The sequence below is a fragment of the Mustela lutreola genome, chromosome 12, assembly GCF_030435805.1.
Source record: "Mustela lutreola isolate mMusLut2 chromosome 12, mMusLut2.pri, whole genome shotgun sequence".
In the NCBI taxonomy this organism is placed as follows: Eukaryota; Metazoa; Chordata; class Mammalia; order Carnivora; family Mustelidae; genus Mustela; species Mustela lutreola.
Window position 1 is genome coordinate 33220814 of NC_081301.1, and position 14848 is coordinate 33235661.

General features: G+C 41.5%; 1 protein-coding gene across 4 annotated transcripts in view; it reads right to left on the reverse strand.

Annotated features, from left to right (window-relative positions):
- TDRD7 (tudor domain containing 7) overlaps window positions 1–14848 on the reverse strand; it is a 75076-nt gene that overhangs the window by 18529 nt on the left and 41699 nt on the right. For all 4 annotated transcript variants that reach the window (XM_059141820.1, XM_059141818.1, XM_059141819.1 and 1 more), the window contains 5 exons: window positions 11662–11848; window positions 7365–7476; window positions 5552–5754; window positions 4213–4347; window positions 2384–2470 (listed from right to left, as the gene is read on the reverse strand). In XM_059141820.1, coding sequence (XP_058997803.1) covers window positions 2384–2470; window positions 4213–4347; window positions 5552–5754; window positions 7365–7476; window positions 11662–11848 — 724 coding nt within the window. The remainder of the gene's footprint in view (window positions 1–2383; window positions 2471–4212; window positions 4348–5551; window positions 5755–7364; window positions 7477–11661; window positions 11849–14848) is intronic.

Genomic DNA, 14848 nt, shown 5'->3' on the forward strand with positions numbered 1-14848 from the left:
CAATGTTTATAGCAGCAATGTCCACAATAGCCAAGCTATGGAAAGAGCCCAGTTGTCCATTGACAGATGGATAAAAAAGTGTGGTGGGTGTGTGGGTGTGTGGGAGTGTGTGCGCGCGCGCGCGCACACGCGCACACACACACACACACACACACACACACACAGAGGAATATTACTTGGCCATCAAAAAGATGAAAATTGTTATTTGTTACGATGTGGATGAAACTAGAGGATATTATGCTGAGTGAATTAAGTCAGTCAGAGAAAGGCAAATACCATATGATTTTACTCATATGTAGAATTTAAGAAACAAAACAAATGAACGTGGGGAAAGGAAAGAAAAATAAAATAAGATGAAAATTGAGAGGAAGGCAAAACATAAGAGATGCTGAATTCTAGGAAACAAACTGAGGGTTGCTGGGGGGAGGGAGGGTAGGGGGATGGGGTAACTGGGTGGTGGGCATGAAGGAGGGCACTTGATGTAATGAGCACAGGGTGTTATATGTAACAGATGAAACACTAAATTCTACCTCTAAAACTAATTTTTTTAAATGCTATTGCTCTTCAAAAGGCCACAAATGGCAAAGAAAGCCAGAGCACCTGCCAGGTTGGCAGAAACTAAGAAGACATACAATTAATTACAACTTGGGATTCTAGAGCAGAAAGAGAACATTTGTAGAACAGTGTTGGAAAATCAGTGGAGTCTGCAGATTAGTTAATAATATTGTATCAGTGTTGATTTCCTGGTTCTGATAATGGTTATGTAAGACGTTAACAACTAGAGACAGTGGGTAAAGGACATATGAAACCTCTTTGGACTGTTTTTGCAGCTGTGTAAAAGCCTGAAACTATTTGAAAATGAAAAATTAAATAATTCAATATGTGTGCATTTCTATGTAATACCCTAAACAACACAGAGCTTTAAAATTCAAATAATGCTGTGTTCTTTTTAATGAGTTATGTTTTTGAGGTTTATAGTTAAATATGCAACTCTTGGTCAGATAACCTCAGATCTCAGGCTTCTAACATTCACATTAATGACAAAACTTATTCCCAAACTGCTTTCATTAGATATGATGAAGTTTTACTCAAATAAAGGAAAAATCAGTATAATTAAGTTATCGGAATATTAGTACACAGCATCAAAAAAATCAATAAATCAATGGTTCTAACCTTCTTAGGGTTGGTTTGAGAACCTTATGAAAATTAGGATACTGTCCCCCCCCAAAATACATAATACACACACCTAATCTGTATACAATTCTATAGGGTTCAGGACCTCTGCCGCCTTAAAGTAGAGGGTCTTGCACCCAGATTAAGAACCTTTGTAACAGACAAAAAAGGAATTAAAAAAATCAAACCCAAGTTTGCAATTTTAGCAATTGAACAAACTAGATATCAAAAATAGAAGGAAAGAACGAAAAGAAAGAAGAAAGAAAGCAAGCAACCACAAAAATCCAAAACCTGCCTTTGAAAAACATAGAGAAATATATGATAAAATATAACAGCCCTCTTTTCAAATTCATAACTGCACTTGCAAGAAAATAAGAAAATTATGAGGGACTAGAAATAGAGGAGTATGTGAACACTGAAGCCAAAGCCATCCCGGGCAGGAGGGAAGGAGGATCTGAGAACCCCCATCCCCAACAAGCCAGAACTCTCAAAGGGCTACACCCTCACCACCTCAGTGGAAGGGTGACTCTGGAGAGCAATTAGGCAATATCTCATGAAACTGGAGACATCCGCTCTCTCCACCCAGAAACTCCATTCCTTCCTGGGTATCCTGGGAGACATGCATGGGAAGGCTCCTGGCAGTGCTGTCCGTAACAAAACTTTAGAAGCCATCTAAATATCCATTGTCAGGAGAATGGAGTGATCACGTTGGTATCTTCACACATTATTGTACCAAACATCAGTGAAAACAAATGAACGAGAGCTGCACACACCAACATAAATCTCACACATAATGAATGAAGAAACATGTTTCAGAAGAATCTATACACTCTACTATTTACATGCATTTTATAAACATTATCTGTTAAGTTATATTTTATTAAGTTTTCCTATAAATATTCTATATACATTTCATTTCTGTATTTCTACTATCTCTATATTAGAATATTAATATGTATGTATAAATACAAATAGAGTGAAAGTATAAAGAAATGAATAGGAATGAGAAACCCCTCTTTGGCTGGCAGCCCCCGCCAGGGCAGGAGCAGAAGGGGATGCAGACACGGAGCCTCAACCAGACCGGGCATATTTTCTTTCTCACATGGTAATGAGTACATGGGTGCTTGTTTCATTTTTTTATAAAACTTGTTTGTATGTCTACAGTATTTCCTAATAAGCTTTAAAAAAGAAATCAAGTGACTGCTTTTACCTCTACTCGTAACCATTTTCCTTTGCAATGGAAGAGGCAGACTTTCCCACAGAAGGGTAATGAAACGAAGTACTCAGAGGTCATGTGCTGCAAAACAGAAATGCGTGACACTTTTATTACTCTGAGCAAGGAACAGATTGCCACACAGTTAGAAAAACATCGCCATGGCTCAGGCCGACTGGTGAACCCGTATTTAGCCGGGCTCCCCATGAGGAGTGGGCGGTGGTGCGTGCATGAGGGTGATGGCCTGTCCTGTTTCTCAGACATTTGCTGGTGGCCTCCTCTACTCTCCCCCTCGCACGTGGCTCATAAATGAGCGCTGTTAAACTGTCTCCAGACGTCAGTGTGCAGGCCAGTGTGATTCACCCAGGCACTGATGCCTTCAGTTAAACAGGAAGAGGGAGAATGAATCTGCCAAAAACTAGAAGAGCCTGGAGGAAAGTGAGGTTGGGCTAGCCATCCAGAAGGCCTCTTCTTTTCAACTTTTAACATTTAGATTCAAAGATGAGATTTTACTTCCAAAACAAATGTTATCCACACAAATATGGCTATCAGTGCCAGTGAAATGTCAACAAGTCACAGCTGTGGACCTCTACTCCCTCCTCTTTACTGTAGTTTGAAGCTGGGGACCTGCCTGGGACTCTCTTATTCAGGATGAATGTTTCTACTGTCCCCAAAGGCAATGTCTCCATTCAGGTTACCAGAGCACTAGGGACCATCATTTCACCACCATAGGTAATAAGCACATGCATTCCAGTCAGTCACTGGAGGCAGCTTCTCTGGATCTCTCAGATTTCTCCAAGATAGCTATCTTGGAGAACTATCTCCAAGATAGACTCCAAGATAGAAACCACACTTCAGTAATGACCCTGAGATACAGCTAAGACATCTGTAATACAGGAAGAGGTAAAGCTACAGATCTAAAGATTCTGTTCTAGACTGTAGTCTGAATACAAGTTTAACTTGATTCCACAAATATTTTGGAATACCTGTTCTATATATGACACTAGATTAGGTACTGTAGTTTGTAAGTGAATTAAGTGCCCATCAGTACCTGGTCAGGCTCTGTCTCTGCCCTCAAGAAGCCCATACTCTAGTAAGGCAAACAAATACCCAACAGCTAAACTATCAGGTGGCAAATGACACCATGAGGCATATGCAGAGGCGAGAGGGAAGGGTTCACTTCTAGGAGCAAGGGGGAATATTCTGGATTACAACTATAATGTCCCAATGGAGGTAAGAACACCACCTTAGAACCTTAAAACAAAACCTCTACAGGCCCTGATTCAGAAAATAATACTAGAATCAAAGGGTAAGGAGCTTATTAATACATTTAGACAGAGAACCACATTTACAGAGGTAGTAGGTTCTCAGGGACCAAAAAGAGCATGGGGAGTGGTGCCTAGAAGTTTTATCCTCCTCCTAAATTCCATGGGATTTTTTTTTTTTTTTTTTTTTTTTTTTGCCCCAGGCAGAGGACCCAGCTGGCTGTAGCAGACAAAGTCACAAACAGGTGCACTGTAGCATCAACTGTATCTTGTAAATCACAAATCTGTCAGTTGCTGAGCAATTACTCTGCACCAGGCACCGTGCTGAGCAGGCCTGCCTCGAGTCTTCATGACAGTCCTATGGATGGCTATACACATTATTATTATCCTCATTTCCTAATGCAGAAACCAGTGGCTTTTTTGTCTTTTAAGATCTGCAGTCTGGGGCTCTTACCCACTATTCTACAACTCCTACCTCAAACTAGTCAAAAGTCATACACTTGTAACCTTTTGTTTGAATTTTTTGGATTAATTTTCAAGGTGGGTGATGCCTGGCCATACCTTGCAATGGAAGTAGTCCTCTATCTTGTGCAGAAGATCGTTGAGCTTGTTCAGACCTTTACAGGGCACCTGGCAGTAGAGTGTGCCATCGGAGCAAATATTAGTCACTCTGACATTGGTGTACATAGCATCAATCTGGAACAAAGGACACACCAAGGATGCTTGAGAATAGAGCCAGCTCTTCTTTCCTTAAGGGCTATCTACTTCAATAATCTCATTGGTCTTTGCATTTTAAAATCTTTTAAGTAGGGGCACCTGGGTGGCTCAGGGGCTAAAGCCTCTGCCTTCGGCTCAGGTCATGATCCCAGGGTCCTGGGATCGAACCCCGCATGGGGCTCTCTGCTCCGCGGGGAGCCTGCTTCCTCCTCTCTCTCTCTCTCTCTCTCTCCGACTACTTGTGATCTCTGTCTGTCAAATAAATAAGTAAAAATCTTTAAAAAAATCTTTTAAGTAAGCTGGAGAATAGATAGGATAATAGAATAATGTGAAAAACTCATTTGGATATCTCTCTTCCCAAAAGGAATATCTGGTATCACTGGGTCAGGCACAAAGTAGACAGTTTGCAAACATTAACTTATTACCAAATTTCATTACCTGAAAGGCTAAGAATATCTTTCATTTTGGTTTATTTTCTCCACATTAACTGAGAGAAATCATTATTACATGAAACATATTTTTGTGACATTAACAGAAATGAAAATAAAAAACTCTCACAAAATCAATCCCATCTTCAGCATACTTTCTAACCTATGTTTATCAGCCACATGAATTTTAGTAATTTTAAAAAATTATAGTCATAATAAAGGTTTCATTTTGGCCATTTTTTTAGTCAAACCATAATACAGAGATCACTCATGGTTGTTCTACCTATGAAACACATGTTTTCTCAATGTTGCCATGAAGTCTACAATGACCATTTTTAACATCCTTTTCTTTAGGGTGGCTGTTCTGTAATTTATTTAAAGATTTCCTTTTTTGGCAGGAATTTGTGTTTTTCACATTTTAAAACTGTAAAAGCTATAAATTTAATAAACATCTTCATGGATCTAATTTTCTCTTCTTTTGTATTATCTGCCCCTCTTATCGTTGCAAAATAATTTCATATAAAATACAGTTTTAGTGTAGACACTGGAATATAAAATGAAAACCCAATTCCTAATAATGACTGTTTATGTTTTGGCCTTCTTTCCCCCTCCCAGCTCCCCCCTACCTTTTTTTTTCTTCATTCACAGGGAATGTGTCCCTATCTATTGCTAGCCTAAAATTTATATCATTCTTTTCCAATAACTTTCCTCCCTATAGTATGTGTAACAGATGACTGTAGTGGTCACCGTGCTACCTGAAGGTGAGCCTCCAGAGACTTGTCACAGATCGCCTTCAAGCAGGTGGCGTTAATATTGACATCATCTTCTCCTGAGGTGTCGTACAGGACAACAAGTGGGATATCCGCTTTTTCAAGTATTTCCACTGCAAAGATCTTTCCACAAGTTAAAGATTCAACCACCTTTACTAAATCAGGATCATCACTTAAAACTTCCAACCCTGAAAAATATTGAATATTTTAATTTCTACTTAATTAGCAGAATCATTCTAAGATTGAACAGGTTTGTTTTGGCCACTTATTATAATTGTGATTCTACTAAAAAAATTCTCACAAAATTTTCCAGGGAAGCTCTGTTTTACAGTCTTCTTCACATTACCCATCCTTAGGTCTTAAAATACATATTATAGTGTGAATGCCCTTTTAAATGATTATACAAAGGCAGGCAATCTTAAAACGAAAAGTTGGTGCCCTATCAGAATTTGTGTCTCAGGAGAATGGTCTTCATTTTACATACAAACACATATTTAAAACAAGAAAACTAGTACACATAAGAAGCTATCAATCAGTTATGTCTGTCAGTCACGTATTTGTAATTTTTTCCTAAAAATTTATCCTTGACCTTTTTCATTTTTTTCTAATTAAATATACGATTATTTCATATAAAATAAACATGAATGTATTGGCAATTTACAAAACCACTTTTTTTCTTTGATTCTTCTTAAGCACGCCATGATGATTCTGAGTATACCAAAGAACTTTGTAATTTATCAGAGAAAGATTAAATTGTATTTAATATAATATGGGTATTAGGTGAGTTTTATTGTAGTCCGATAACTCTTTAAATTATTTGAAAATTGTAATTCTATGTAGCATATACATGATAACTCAGTTATTCTATTATACTAATTAAAACTAGCTCATCATTTCCGAAGCAGTGCTGTAAGGCCCATTTCCGTATACTTCCCCTTGAAATCCACAGCACAAGTTCACAGACTGCCTCTGGCCTACCTCTCTCATTCTTGTTCTGTTCTCCAGACATGGAACATTACAGCTTTTACCAAACCTCTCATTTCAGCATCCTAAATCTTGGCCTATACTCTTGATATGTTCTTTTCAAAACTGCCTCCCAGGGGTTTGTAAGAGGCTTCTAACATTACTTGAGATTTATCTCACAGACAGAGCCATACTGAGCTCCTCCAACAGACACATTCTTGCTGAGAAGGAGGTATATCTCCAAGGGCTAATATTCATGAAAGAATGGTGATCATTTCCTGAATCGAGCTCAGGCTCTCCTGGCACGATGCTTATACACTTCCATGTCCTTCCTCGTATGAACGTGGCAACCATGTCCTCCGTGGCAGGAGGCTATCCCTACGATGTCACTCATGCACATGTGCAGAGACACACGAACTTGAGCTTGACACAGGTGATGTGTTACTTGCCAATGAACAGCAACCAGAGCCTACCTCAGTGGGAAAGAAGCAGGGAGTCACTTCATAGCACGTCAAACAACGGGATTCAAACTGACCAAACCTCATGATATGGGGCCTCTAGCATTGTTGCTAGGGCAGTCAGGACAACAACAAAACCTTTAAGATGGCCAATACATATTTTTATAATAAAATATATATAAATAAAATATTATAACATATTTACAATGATCACATCTTATAAAGAGGATATTAAATATGAATTTATTCTTATCTTTCAAGAAATAACACATTATAAGACTTTGAAATATTTAGTACATTTTAGGATTTAGCCACCCAAAAGTACAGTGGTAATAATGTATCAAAATGGAGTGAGCGTTAAAAAAAGTTCCTCTTACCTGCTAGCTTACACTTGGTAGCTTGGAATGAGAGTGAACAGAACTTTGGGTTCAACTTGTATGCTTTGCTCTTTTCAATATTTTCACTGAAACCATAGTCAACATAGCATACCTGATGGTAATAGAAATATCACTTAGGTTCAAATAAAATGTTTTAAGCTCACTTCTTTAAAAAAAATCTGACACATTAAACTAGTTGCTTATATTTCATAATCAGCATGCTAAGTGGCACCAGACTGCCTGGAAAATGCCAGGGGCGGGGGGTACCCCTGACTCAGCCCAGGAGAGAAAGGGTAGGGCTGGAACCAGGGAAGTAAGGGCTCCTGACTCCAGGCCCCACTCTGCTTTGCCAGTCGGAAGAATGAGGGAAGACTGTGAACTCAGAAGCCTTGGTACCAGCTTCTCAGCAGCACCACCATCTGGTTCTGCCAGCCCTGACTGCCAAGGGGCAGACTGTCCCTGACTGTCCATCTCACCTTATTCTTTCTTGACTCACACACTTCCACTAAGGATGCATGTCCTTAGACGGTAGTGTTTGTTTCTAGAGAGAGCACCACCTAGAGAGGGAGATTTATCAGATTCGAAATCCCCAAATCACTTGTGACAATGGCCTATTCCCAGCAACTATGCTTTGGAGGACCGAGCTGCTCTCTGTCAGTGACAACAGTGATGTCATGGCTAGACAACAGGGAATTCTACATTGCAAAAATAGGTACTTCTGGTTCATTTTATTTCAGTGGTACAAAGCTTGGTTAGGCCTTCGTCCAGCTCAGCATAACACCTTAAACTGGAAAGCACTATATAAACAGAGCCTCTTTTTTGAGAAAAATAAAATCTATAAACACTGAGCTGTGGTTTAGAATGATAACTACAGGATGATAATATGAATCTGAGGGAAGGGGCGCCTGGGTGGCTCAGTGGGTTAAAGCCTCTGTCTTCAGCTCAGGTCATGATTCCAGGGTCCTGGGATCGAGCCCCATATTGGGCTCTCTGCTCAGCATGGAGCCTGCTTCCTCCTCCCTCTCTGCGTGCCTCTCCACCTACTTGTGATCTCTGTCTGTCAAATAAATAAATAAAATCTTAAAAAAAAAAAAAGAATCTGAGGGAAACTGTTGAAAACCTGGTATGCTTCCTAATTCAAACAGGACATTATTAAAACAAAGCAACAACAAAAAACAGAGCAAAGGCATGGCTAAGAAATAATGAGTAGCACAGAGCGAGGTGCTTTCACTTCCTGTAGAAAAATTAAGTCCACAGGCCAGCTTCTTAGTACCTAGATTATGATACTAAACACCCCAAACAGAAATTCTGCCCAGCAGAGAATCAAAAGCAAAAAAGAAGAGATGTGGGTACTGCGAACACCTTTCAGACCACCGGATGATTGGGTGTGTGGGGCCTCCATGTCCCATGCCGGAGACAATCACCTCCCAGAGTCCCTATCCTGACTCAGAGCTCGCATGGGCTGAGATCTCTGGTGGCGCTCCTACAGAAGGCGGCCAGCCATTTAAATGTGGGGCCCGTTTCTCCAGTTCCAAGTCATTGGGACTCTGCAGAGGCCTCAGAAGTCAGGAGCACTCCTCTCCTTTCATAACTATCACCACCTACAACTTGGGCTTTGCTCTTCTCAGACCTAGAATGGAGATAACACTGTCTAACAACAGGACACAATCCTCGAAATCATCAGTCCCTGGAAACTCCGAGTGTACTCCTAGTGTCACGAGACTAAAGAATAAAGGCTCCAAAATCTTCAGAGGGCTTCTGTAGTGCTTGGAGTGCGTTCTCTTGTCTTCCCTCCTTTCTGAATCGAACACCGCATGGCAAATACTTGCATGTCAGCTGCAGTTTACAAAACACCTGTTGGGGGACTGAGAGTTTGACTCACACCACACCCTGCTCTGGGTCCTTTGCTCTGTGAGGACTGAGCGGGATTTCTCTCCCTAATGCCCTGGGATCGGCACAAGCAGGCTCCCAGTCCTGGAATCCAGCCCCAGGCGATTCCTGGTTCTCTGGCACCACCCAGTGGCCGCAGATCTCACTGTGCCCTGTGCGAGAGAAGCAGCCAGTCTGGGTCAGCACCAGACCACACCGCGTCAGGGCATGACTTCATCCTCCTGTTTCCCATACTCACCAGCTGACAAGTGGAAAGCAAGGAGGGAACTGTACTTGCTGTCGGGCATGGCACAGCTCAAGAGGAGTAAGACTGGCTAAGTAGCTGGGGTCTCTCCAGATAAAGGGGGAACTGCATGTCTGTCTGCTTCATGGGCTGTGGGGAACAAGCTCGGACCAGAATCACTCCAACCCCTGCTGTGTGAGGGCTTCGGACTGTACAACACAGGAGATACCCCTCCACTCCTACACTCTCAGCAGCCACGCTATGGCGAGCGCTCCCTCCCCACCAGACACTTGCTTCTTCTGGCTTTCATGACCCTGCCCTCCTGGTTTTTACTTCTTCTTTAGCCATTCTTAATATGTGTGAAAGGTCTTCTTTTCCAGAGGAGGCTCTGGTGAAGATAGGGTCTCTTGATCAGAGAGTTTTCACCCTGGGAAGGGCATTTGAGATGCAAAGAAGGGAATGGAAGGACTTGAGCAAGGGCACAGGACGTGCACAGGCAGAAACAAGACTAGGGCCCAAGCTTCTAATCACACTGTGGTCCCCACTAGTCCAGTTCTATGCTTGGTCCTTAGCTTCTAACAGATTTTTTTTTCAAACTTTATCTACATATAATTTATACTGAATGAAAAATGTCCATTTAAAGCATATAGTTTGATGGATTTTGACAAATGTATGTACCCATATAACGACCACCATAAGCAGGATACAGACCATATCCACCACTCCAAAAAGTTCTCCTTTACCCCTTTCCAATTAAACGCCCTCCACCTCCTGTCCCAGGCAACCACTGATGTGACTCCCATCACTACAGATGGATTTTACCTATTCTTAGACATCATTTACCTGGAATCATACAGGATAACTCTTTTGTATCTGGCTTCTCTCACTTGAACAGTCTGTGAGTTTTATCCATGTGACTGTTTTCAGTAATTCATTCCTTTTTATTGTCAAATAGTATTCTGTTATATGAATAAACTACAATTTCCTTGTACATTCACCGACTGGTAAAACATCTGGGTTGTTTCCAGTTTGGGACTATTAATAATAAAGCTGCTATAAACATGTGTACAAGCCTTTTTGTGGACCTATGTTTTTATTTCTCTTGTGTAATACTTAGAGTCATATGGTAAGTTTAACTTTATAAGAAACTGGCAAACTATTCCAATTATCAGATTCTTAAAGTCAGGTCAATTGCTTAAAAGTTGGAGCTTTGTAGATTTAGTTAAGGAATTTCCTAAATCTCTCCATTAGTGACCAAGGGTGGCTAGGTAGTTTGGGTAAGCTTGCCTCTGGAAGGGTCAGGGTCTCTGCTATGGAACCATTTGGGCAAGAAACAGCAAGTGTCTCTTTCTGAACCTCCTAACACTGTTCTTGGGGTCAGGGGTTTTGGGGGAGAGTATCTGATGGACCTAAGCCCAGGTTCAGCAAGTAGTATTTGCACTCTGGGACACAAAACGGGTTATTTTCCAGAGACTGACTTCACCACAATAAATATGTTTCAAATTATGGAACAGAGACTGCAGAAATAGAAGTATATTTCCCCGTTTACAAAACCTAGACAAAACTGTGCCTCGAGAGCGAGCAAGTTCTCCTGTTCATCTGCACTGAGGATAAGAAAAGAGGTCATGCGGCAGAGGCTGACCACCAGGAACATGGCCAAGTCTGGAAGTCTTGGGGCCTGCTGAAAGAAGAGACTGGTGAAAGAGCCCTCTAACCTCTCCAAGAGGACCAAGAGGGCTACACACGGACAGCTCCTGGGGCATGACCCGAGCCCTGTTCATGGTTCTCCTCCCCTGGCTGCAGAAGAGGGGAGAGGAAGAATGTCATGTGCTTTGATCTGTATGCTTCCCTGACTCCAGAGTGCTGACCTGGATAGGCAGCCCACAAAGCTCTGATCAGTGTTTATTGTATATCTCCTGAGAATGAAAATAAAGGCCTTTTCCTGACTATATCACAGATTTTGAACAGTACCATGGAAAAGTCTATTTTTTTAACTAAAACTCTGAAATAATATGACTACCACTGACTTAAAAGCTGACAGAGATAATGTTTTACAGATATTATCTTGTCAACTGGAAAAAAACTACATGCAGTTATGAAGGACACAATATTAGAAGGAACACTTACATTTGAAAAATAATGTGTTTGTCTTCATAACACTATGACAAAGTAAACAGTGCTTGCCTTTATTTTGTTCTCATCCATTGAGATGATCTGTGCCCGTAACCAAGCATCCTCCTCAGCATTTACTGCCAGTAGCTGCCCTACATGCACGGTCTGGACTGGCGTGACCTTAGGGTTCTTACTGTAATACTCTTTCATCTCATCTTCCATTAATTCCTGAGCAGCAGAATAGTCTTTGCCCACATACCTGAATTAGTTAAAGGAAAGAACACACAATGAAGCAACCCAGGAGGAGGGAAACCATAAGAATTCATTAATGTTTCTCTGTGTTTTCCACAGCCATCTCTGGTTCCAGTCTCAGACCTGGCTTATACCAACAGGTAAGAGAACATATATTTAGTAAACATTTCCATCTTGATCAAGGAAACTGTAATATTGTGGAGTTCATGCAAAACAAGACCAGGTCGAACACAGCAGGGTAAACGCGTGGCAGCAGTCCAGATAGCTAGAGGATGTCACAGTAAGCAGACAGGGAGACTACAGGGAGGACGAGGCTGAGAAAAGATTCAAGGGAAGGGAAGAAAGGATATATAGTAGAAAATGGAGATGCCAGTGCAGGCCAGATTAGCAAGAGTAGATTTAAGATTCTGACTAAGGCTGCTGGAAGTCTTTGTAGATTACTGAGAAGAGAATCTAGTTGACAGCTTTGCCCTGAGGCTGGGTTTGAACAAAGCTTGAGCTCTGAAAACAAATTAAATTTTAATAGAGAAAAACAAAGCCTTAAACACACTAAACACGACAATGTGACAACCCCTCCCTCCCGGCTTATTGAACAAATTTGAGCAAATTATCACAAAATGTTGAGTTTTGATATCCTTAAAGAGATGATATCTTCTAGCTGTATCTCTCTTAAATTATACCCTTTCTGAGAAATCTTTTAGGATATGACCTATCCCCTTCTATAATTTTCTGCTGTTGGAACTGCAGTCACCTTGTCCAAGTTTATGTTATCAAAACACACTATTTCCCTTTCTCTTACAAATAGGCTGTTGTTTTCTTGACCATCATCTCAGGGATAAGTCCACCAAAGGCCTCCTTCCAGGGTGTAGACTCCAGCAAACCAAGCTCGATGCCTGCAGCAGGAGCTGTCTCGGCCACAGGAGGCCGCCTTTTTGGCTGGGAGCTATGCTGACCATGGAGATGGGGACATGCCAGGAACACACCACCCTCTGCACTCTTCTAGGTTTTACTAGTGCCCCAAATGGTCCCACAGACCTTTAAGAAACTATTCTTAACGTTCTCATGTATTTTTGGTAACTATCAGCAGGACAGAAGACATTCTATTCAAGCTATTTGTTACTTGAGGAGAAAAAGCTTTAAATAATCCTACACAAAATAGAAAGAATGCCTTTTTTGAGGCAATGGCTACTTTAAAACCAAATATTACATGGACATCACTTATTCTAGAGGCTGAAGAAGCTTTGTCACACTTTATGGGTTCAGGTGACTGAGCTCTGCTAATGTGAAGGTGCTGCTGGAGTGTAGGTGCAGGCTTGGCTCCAAAGTCCCCCGGAGGGTTTGCAGCTCTGCCTCAGAGCCTATCTCCTGGGACCCTGACTCTCCTGGGCCTCCTTTTAGTGCTGCTACAGCCCTGGGGGCCCGGTGGGCCAAGGCCTGTGCAGCAGCCTGTGACTTGGCAGTCTGCTCAGCACGGGCACCTGTAAGGGAGGACGGGAGTGGAGTGAAGCAGCATGAAATGTGCTCTCGGCAAGCAGTAGAATAGACTGGCCACAAGGCTTGCGTGGGGTTGATAGTACAGTTGTGGCAAAAATGGCGGGTAGTGGCAAGAATGAGGTCCTACCTTGTCCCCAAATTACCTAAGCAAGTGGGAAAGAATGACAGGTAGGCCAATTCAGTTATGCTGTTAAGTACAAAAACTTTACAAAGTAATTTTTGAAATCAGAGACAAGGGATTTCCGTACTTGATCTGAGGATTTGCTACAACACCTTCTCAGACCCTTTATGAGTCACAGGCCCAGTTTCTAGAACCTACTGCCTGCCTGGGTGAAGATGAAAATACAGAATAGGGCTCAACCCAGCTGGAATCTATAAGTCTTTGGGACTGGTGTGGGGGATGCCAATGACCTAGGGTCAACTTAACAGCACACCTTGTGCTTGCTGGCTGCCAGCCACTGTGCTGAACAGGCAGAATACTAACTCCAGGTCTCAGATTTATACTGGAGAAGGAGATCTAAACAATCTGAGGACCTGGATCTAATCATCCTGAAGGAGATTAAACTCTTTTACTAAAGTCCTGGACCTGATCCAGATTCCTGCCAGCCCTTGGTAGGAACACCAGAAATCCCATGATCTGTCTAGCCCAGTGGTGGGTACACGGTCTGACAACAGAACCAGCAGCTAATAGTAACAGACACCAATGGATCTTGCCAAGGAGGCTGATGTGGATTTCCTTCTAATGCTAAATGGTAGAAGGTAGCATGTGCTCCTCAGCATCTTTCCTCTACGTCAATTTATTAGTGAGCCACAGTGGGATACCTAACCCTCACAACCCATTTACATCTTCAGGTCATACTGCATCTTAGAATAAAAGCTTTATTCATTTCCTACCTCTGTAGCAAACAAGCCTTCTCCAAAGCTTCTGTATGTTCAAATGGGAGAACTTTATAATTTTTATCTATTCTTTCACTTCAGGAATTTGACAATTTTTTGTGGTCTTTCTTTAGGCATTCCCAGTTTAGCTATGAGTCTCTGGAGGAGTACCAAGCCCAAACCATATGGATGCTTTGGTTGAAGAAGCCTGGATACTATTCTGATTCAGCCTTTTCTTTTTCTGTCCACAAGCACACTCCGGGCAGGTGCCTCTAGAGATCTGCTATACACTTCCCATTCTTGATCCTGAGTCAGAAACTCCAAATTATAGTCTTTTAATATCTTCTATGTAGTCTATATTTTCTCCAAAAGTCCACATCAAGTGCCTGGATCTGGACCTTTTTTTTGTAATTCCAATGATCACCAGCCACTTTGACAATGATTGTTATCAAAAGGTCTGAGTAAGTAAGCAGAGTAGCTTTGGCTCCAAGGGCTAATTATACTAGGTAGGCAGTGCTTAGGTTTTCTGAATTTTGTGAAACGCTACATAGTCCCAGATTTAATAGTATTACCTATCTACTGAGTGACTTACTTTTTCTATGGATCAGGTATTGCTTTTGACATACATAGTTATCAG